Genomic DNA, 8,345 nt, shown 5'->3' with positions numbered 1-8,345 from the left:
AAGAGTGATCAGAATAGGCAGAACATAGCTTCAAATGTTGGGGTTATGAGCTCCATACTGGCTGCTCCATTCTATACACTAAGCATGAATGACCTTTGGTATAAACTTATCAAATCATATTACAAAAAAAGTGTTTAGTATAGAACCTACAATCGTTGAGTTGCATACTCGCACCCACAAGTGCCAATAGGACCTACTAAGGGTGGATCAACGAGTGAACAAGGCCTGTGTGAGAATTTAAACATGCAATAATAATAGGAAGGTTTAGGTGTCATGGATACAATGTTATATATATCTTATATATTTTAGGAGGACTATACACGGATTCAAGAGAGTCAAGCTATAGCTGGTGAGGGATCGATCCTCTGTGTGATCGATGGATTATTCAGACTACAGTAAATGGTGACAGCCGGTTAGTGAAATGCATAAGGGCAGACTTTACGGATCATTTAAGAGATGGTCATATGGCACATTAGGTTTTTCAAGAAGTAGTAAGCATGCAAGAGTTGGCCAAAAAATGGCTTCCTTGATACCATAACTAGAGCAAGTGAAAAAATTGCAAGCTGATATGAAAATGCAACAGAGCTAGATGCAGGATAAGCTGCACAGATTTAGGGAGCCATTTTCTTAAAAGCAACCTGCCTGTACCAAGGAGAGTGAGAGGACGGAAGAGGATTAGAGTTTAGATTCTTATAGTTTTTTTGGGTAATCATTAAGAATTGATATATTTTGACGATCGTTTGTACACTAAAATTCTTAATTATTATTTAATGTATTTAGAATAATGTTCTTTTAGAATTTACGTTTATTTATTTTACTGATTTAGTTTAATTATGTGATTGATACAGTATTAATAGATTATTGTAGGAGAAATAACATGAAGGAGTGATTTTTTTTATATGAGATACAGATTTCTGGGAGATTTACCTTTCAAAATATATATGAAATTTTAAGAGGCTAAATTTTTCTCTAGAAAAATTGGCAGATTATCCTGTCAAAAATATCGGAGGAACATTCCACAGTTAAATACGAAGGTAGTAGCCTCTAAAATTCAACTCAAATTCGCCAGTGCAAATCACTTGCATCATTTGGATTATCCATTAGAAATTCATTAGAGTAAGGGAATAATGAATCAAATACAAAGAGAAATAATAAATCATGATTTGCATAACACAAACGAACTTAAGAGATTTGTGCAAAATTCAAATTTGGGAAAAAACCACGGAGGAGAATGTAGAACGACTTCACTATAGAGAAGAGGCGGAGTACAAAACGGCTTACTAACCCTAAGCACTTTACAACATATTTATTGGGTAAAAATAAGGCATCGAAAAACAAGCGTAATTCTAAAAATACCCTTACATGGAGCACCGTCCTCTTGAACCTCCGACATATCTACAAAGTGTACGATGCTCAAGGACATAAACAAACAAGGATCAAACTAAATTCGAGGTAACTCAACCCGTCAGTAATATCTCTACTGAAAATATTCAGCACAACATATATTTACGATGAAATATCATGTTGTTCGGGCACTATATTTCTATAGAGGACTAAACACCATAATCATTCCTTTTATGTTTTGAAGTTGAAAACTTGGAAGAGAATTGTCAAGAATATTTTCTAGAATTTCTCCTATTTTTGAGCTTATGTAATGCTTTGTTAATATAAATATGAAGCATATAATAAGCATGCACCCAAAGCTCATTCAGAATATTCAAAACAAATATTTTATCATACTGATCTAAAACTCACCTCATCATTTGTCCAAAGGAGAACGTATTCACGGAGTTTTGACTTCAGCTCATTTATTTCATTAAGTAATTCTTCTTCGCTAACAGTACTGGTGACCGCATCTGCTCTCGCCAAAGCCTGATGACACCATCATTAACAAAGAATTAATGCGGATTTACATGACTAATAATAAAATTTTTATATTTATTTTTATATAATATCTGAGCATTTAAATCATATTAAATATGTATAAATTATTAATATTAATATATTGACATAATTAATATTTTTTAAAAATTGAATAAAAATATTTTAAACAATTTTTTAATAATGAATTTTAAAAGTTTTTTTATTAATTGTATAATAAGTGTATTATAAATTTGTTATATGTTATAATCAAAGCTTTAAATTTTATTTTGAATAATTTTTATGAGAAAATTCTTTGGTTTTATTTAGAATAATTTAAGCTTTATTATTTTTATCTTTTATTTTTTCAAAAATATTTTTTTATAAATAAAATTTTGAAATAGCTGAAAACACTATCATTTAAATATACATCAAAAGCTATTTTAAACAAAGCAATAGATATTAATTAAAAAAACAGAACAAGATCATACAAATGGAAGCAGCCGTTGCACGCCGCATGGCAAATATATCAAAGATCGCCACGTGGCGGGCGGTAAAAGAAATCAAGGGTCCCACCTTTTTCGCAATCTTCACGCCCTTCTCAGGCGTCTGCAGGATCTCTGTATAGAACTCCGCCATATGCAGTGCCAGCCTCAAACGTGCCGGACTCGCCCACGACAGCCTCGTCTTCGCCACCCCCTGCAAAGATTCGACCAAAACCCTAACCCTAACACTAATCATCAACAAAAAACGGAAAAAGCCCCAAATTAAACCAGTCATCAAAACCCTCACCTTGGCTTCCTTATAAGCTTGGATCACCGCATTGCCCATTGTCTGCACATCTTCATCGTCCTGGAGCTCCACAAGGTAGCAGCTCACATCGACGTTAAGGGTAAGATAAAAAACAGTAGCCTCGGCAGATCGGGAGGAGAGGACAAGCCAGCGGTAGATAAACTGCTTCATCTCTTTGCAGGCGTCAATCATCTGCTCCTTAATATCGTTCGAGTAGAATTTCGCAACTTCGGATTGGACGCCGTCCGAATCCAAGGACCGGAAATTGTGGTCGTTCAAGGCTTGGCGGAGTTCTTCGAAGAATTTCATCAGGACGGTGTAGAGGAAATTGCGCTCAGAAAGGGAGAGCTCGGTCCATGGGACAACGGATTTGACGATCTCCATCATGAACTGGACCGAGTCACCGAAGCGGCCGACTTCAATGGCGATTTTTGCTTTATGGAGGTTCTTTTCTCTGAACCATGGATTTGAGGTACTCGCCATGGACGACGGTGGTTTGTTAGGAAGACGGGAATCTGCGTTCTTGCTACAAGATTAACCGATTTAGCCGACCTGTCTACCGGCCCTCTCTTTTTGTTAGGAAGACGGGAACATGACAATTTGCACGCGCATCAAATACAAATTTATATTTGTAAAATTAAAAAAATCTTAAGATTCGTGCAAGATGTTAGATATAAGGTTAATTTCAATATAAAGTTAAGTATATATAAGCTCATCTTCATTAAAATATTAACATAAAACTTCCCTTCAAGCTTAAAAAACTCAAAATTTATACAACTTCAACTAACTACACAGCCTAATATCTACCCTAGCTACACGAACTTCTACACACACTTTATAGCTTGCTAAGACAACCGACTCTAGATCTAGGCTAGGCCAGTGTTTACTTTTCTACTATGTGTCAAATTATTTGAGATTTTACTGCATGTTATGGATGAAACTGCCTGGTGTGTTTGCTTATTTTTACTGCACTCTGTGGATGATTATTTTATTTGGCATCAAGATTACCCTTAGGATAGGAACGATCTGGATGCTCACTGAATTTTTTATAGGTGGCTACGCTCATGTAGGGCCATAAAAAAGGGGGGTTAAATAAAAATCAATTATAAATATGCTTGCTACAGATGCTTCAGCTGCTAAGCCCCCAAATAATAAAAAGAGCATGGCTTGTGTGTTTTCTTTTTTTTTTGCATATTTATACAACTGCTTGGGATGTATTTTGATTTATTAAATTCTTAGGATAACCTTCTAGGAGAGTCTAAAATTTTACTTTATATCAAATGTAATTTGTTTAAGAGTATCGAGTTATAAAAGTGTACATTTGAGTTGGGATACAAATATCCAAAGGTTGGATTCCAAAGAGAAAAGGATACCCCTTCAGGGGATAGTCCTTTTCTATTTGGAGGCCAAAATTTGGATCATCTTTTCATACCCAAAGCAGAAAGGGTGGCCTTCCCCTTAAAGGAAGCGCTCTCTTTTCCATTTAGGTAGCTAACTATGAAAAATCCAAGGAGCCTGAAGAAAGGAAGATTGAAGAATTGAAGATGAAGAGTATCCCACTCAAAGTCACTTGCATCTTTATTAGGATTAGAATCTAGGTTATTGTCAGTGGTGCCCGACCACTTTACTTTTTGCAGACCCTGGATTGTAATAAGCAATGCAGTTTGCCTATGGACATTTATTAATTAATTTAATTATATATGATATGTTAATGTAATTGCGTATAAGATTACTTGCTTTTCTTAGCTTTCAGCATTTATGTGCTGCTTTTACTTTAGCTATGATACGTTAAGCTCATGAGGATGTGAAAGTTTTCTACTCATAATCAAAAGTTTAAAATTTTAGGAGTTAAGCAACATTTAAAGATAACAAACTTAGGGAATTAGTTGGGGATTTCCCCTGGGGTCGCATGTATATTATTGCACTTCTTCTTTCTTTATTTTAGACACTTTCCCGTCTGCAGGTAGAGTTCGGATAATCTGACCTATACGGATGAGGTGTCGGACCTAGGAAAGCCTACTCTTCTAAAAAACTATTTTAAAGCCTTTTTAAATTTCAAGCATATATGATTTGGGTATGTTGACTAGCATGCTTTGTATTATAAACACATTTAAAGGAGTCAAAATTATAATTGCATCAACATTTAGCATTTTCAGCAGTATAAATTAAAGGGGCCACTTAGGGCAATCTCTAGATGTCAGCCCCAGCCTCCAAAACTTTAATAAAAATGTTCATACTACTCTATCATAAAATGTCCAGATCCATGTATTTAAAATTGACTAGGTGGCAAGCTGGCTCCCCAATCCAAGCAGGGGTAAGTTCAAATTTTGTACTGTATTAGTTAAGTTCTAATTGATGTGGTCCAATGTCCAAATTTAGATTTAGGATCTAGGGAGGATCTTGGATCATAAGACCCTAACCTCTAAGAATATAATACTAAATTTCTAATAAAATACTTAACTTTACCTAAATCTTCTTTGAATATAAAATATAAAGCCCAAACTTAGATTAAGTTGGGACACTTCTAGAAGGTTTCGGAATCTCAAAGTCTCCCCTACTCTTCTTCTCTTGAATCTGTTAATAAGCGTTCAATTTTGATACATTACCTTTTGAAATTCCAAAATTCACCTCCTTTTGTATCACTCCTAGAAAATCTTCTAATAAAATTTCACAACTATTTTAATTAATCGAGAGTATTCGTAGGAAATTTTGACTTCTTACGATGTAATTAACTACAAGGACTTGCGCTCATAGGAGATTTAGAACCACATACACTGGATTTTTAAAATAACTTGATATTTCTTTTGGAAAATCCACTTTACGACAATCGCTGTGATAATGCCTGAATATTTACCAAATAGTGATATATTCTTCCTAAGGGAAGATATATCATTTGTTCATAAGATTTTGGGCATGAGATCAACAATAATCTACTTAGAATATCATAGTTAGAAATTAGATCGAACTCTATTTTGTCCCTTCGAGGTCATATGCAGTTTTATCTCGAATTTGATTATGATATCTAAGGTAGGATTTATAATTTTGGGATTTGAAGCCCATTCTAAAATCTTATTTCCACTTCCCGAATTGGTATGACTTTTGGAATGAGATTTTCGACCTTAAAATTTGAATCTAAAAGTCAATTCTAAATTTCTAAAGAAAACTGATATTTTTCAAAACTTGCTATCAAAATTCCACCAACATATGGTCAATCATAGATTCGATCTAGTTCATCCATTAAGCCAAGGGTTATGATCGAAGCAGTGTTGAGCAAATCATACAATACAAAGGTGGTTCGTATAGTATGATAGTAAATGAAATTTTTTTTTTCTTTGCAAGAAAATATAATGCGGTTCAGTAAAGTGGTTTATGTGATAATCAGGACACAATCATAAAGAATGATAATAATAAGACAAAAGGAATACAAATAAGAACAAAAATAAAATTATGAACAAAAACAAATTAAGGACAAAAGAAAACTTAAATAAAGTCATAAATAAACAAAAAATACAAGACAAAACACATATGTTGAGAATATTATGAATGGCTAATTTCAAATGATAGGAAATAAATATCGATCCCAAAAACCACATGCTCCCATTAGGACTTTTGTGAGAGCGCTCAAATCCAAAGATAATGGAGGAATAGTTTTGGGAGCCCAAGTGAGTTTGGGTCCCATCTTGAATTTGGATAAATCATCAGAATGCCTTCCATATTATGGTTGATGCAACTTAGGCCTCTACACTAAATGTGTTCAACGGTGGATTGTGCAAGTGCGGTTAATGTATCTTAACATGCCACAGGAAAAACATCTAATATTAGGAAAGGGTTATATATATATATATATATATATGATTCCTATTCCAAGGATTATGAGATGTATGACATGATGAGTGCTTAAGAGCAGGTTTATTTTGAAAATCCTTTACTTTTTATAACAAATTTTATTTTCACTTTCAAGAACATATATTTCAATTTTTAAAGAGTGCTCACTAAGATTTAAAATTTTAACACATACTTCTCTCTTTAAATAATTTTTTTAAATCAAGATGCAATGCTTTCAAAGAATCATGTGTTTCAAATAAAGCAGTATATTTCTCATTCAATTCATCAAACCCATCTAGTAAAGTCAAATGATCCTTATTTAAATTAGAACCATCTTTCTAAGCATTTCATTTTCTTTCTATAAAACTGAGCATTCAATTTTCAAGCTAGCGTGCTTCTTTTCAGCTTCCTGTAAGAATCATGAATCTTTTTTGAAACATCAAGTAATTGATTATATGAAAGTTGATATATCTGATCTTAATTAGACTAATTAAGATAGTTGTCTTTCATTAAGTACAGATTTCACCTCTTTTTTTGCTTCTATTCCAGATGAATATGAAGTGGAGTTGGCTAAAAAGGCTTTCTGAGATCTTCACTTGCTTTCATAGAATTATACTTTCTCTTCAACATTCTCCTTGATTTTGCTTTCTTTAAGATTTTGGCAATTAGTTTTAATATTCCTTGGTTTCCTACATTCATAACAGACAATATCATTAGAAGCTTTAGAATTTCTATAAGTCTTAGCTTTGCTCAATTACTGATGATTCTTTTGCTTTTTCCTTAGAAATCTCCTAAACTATTGAGTCATCAATGTGATTACTTCCTCTCCTCCATTAGAGGAATTATTTAAATCATTAACATTTAAGGCTATCATTTTCTCCTTCTTTCTTTCTCCTTGATTAGATTTCCTTAGGCTAATGCTTTGCTCATAGGTGATTAAATATACAAGTAAGTTACCAATAGAATAAATATTAAAATCCTTGGATTCTGAACTAGAAGTTATTTTAGTATCATATGAAGAAGTTAAACATCACATAATCTTTTTTACTTTTTCAGAACTTAATAATTCTTTGCCTAATGCATGCAGGGATGTGATGATGTATTTAAACCTAGTATACATTTCAGATATGGATTCACAAAGTTTCATGCAAAAGAGTTCATAATTATGGAGCAAAAAATTTAACCTAAATTATTTAACTTCACTTATTCCTTTGTAAGTAATGAATAATATGTACTAAATTTCTTTTCCAATTGAGCAATTAGATACGCGCAAGTAATCTTAATATTTTAAAGCACAAAAAAAATAGTTTAGGCATTTCGCATTCAGTTGGGCTAAATCTCTATCATCAATACTCCATTCATAGAAAAAGTATTTCAATTTTAATGTCATTTACTAAATGTGAAGGTGCATAATATCTTTCATGAACTAACATCCACATGCGATAATTTATTAATTGCAAGAAAGTAGACATGCAAAATTTTTAAAAAAATAAAAGGAATATTATCAAATAAAGGTGGTGTGATTAAATATCATTCAATAGTATTTTGATTTCAAAAGTTAGCAATTGATCTTTTTTCAAAAGTTTACTAAAACTTAATTTATGAAACATATTATGATACAACTTAAAAGTTTGTGAAAGTTATTAGACCTTTAAAAACTAGTCCGAGGCTAATCAAGAGTGGGGTGAATTTGATCTTTTAAAAATTCTTTAGTGAAAAAGAAATTCCTTAAAAACTTTTCAAACCAACACACGATAATCGATATAGCGGATATAGAAATAAGTAAATTTCAAAACAACAAAATAAATCAAGATTTTTAACCACACATATAATCGCAAAAAATAAAGTATGAAAATTAATCAGAATGT

General features: G+C 32.6%; 1 protein-coding gene across 1 annotated transcript; it reads right to left on the bottom strand.

The window, feature by feature from the left end:
- Positions 1–1,734: 1,734 nt before the first annotated feature.
- LOC110107934 (14-3-3 protein zeta) lies at positions 1,735–3,185 on the bottom strand. The gene is made up of 3 exons (XM_028698347.1): positions 2,653–3,185; positions 2,437–2,559; positions 1,735–1,872 (listed from the first exon to the last, which is right to left on the bottom strand). Exons 1-3 carry the CDS (start codon positions 3,133–3,135, stop codon positions 1,735–1,737), a joined length of 744 nt encoding a protein of 247 aa, XP_028554180.1. The 5' UTR covers positions 3,136–3,185.
- Between the last annotated feature and the right edge of the window lie 5,160 nt (positions 3,186–8,345).

The sequence above is a fragment of the Dendrobium catenatum genome, unplaced genomic scaffold (assembly GCF_001605985.2).
Source record: "Dendrobium catenatum unplaced genomic scaffold, ASM160598v2 fragScaff_scaffold_1067, whole genome shotgun sequence".
Classification (NCBI taxonomy): domain Eukaryota; kingdom Viridiplantae; phylum Streptophyta; class Magnoliopsida; order Asparagales; family Orchidaceae; genus Dendrobium; species Dendrobium catenatum.
The sequence above is the reverse complement of the archived record's forward strand: the minus strand, read 5'-3'. Positions and strand labels throughout refer to the sequence as shown.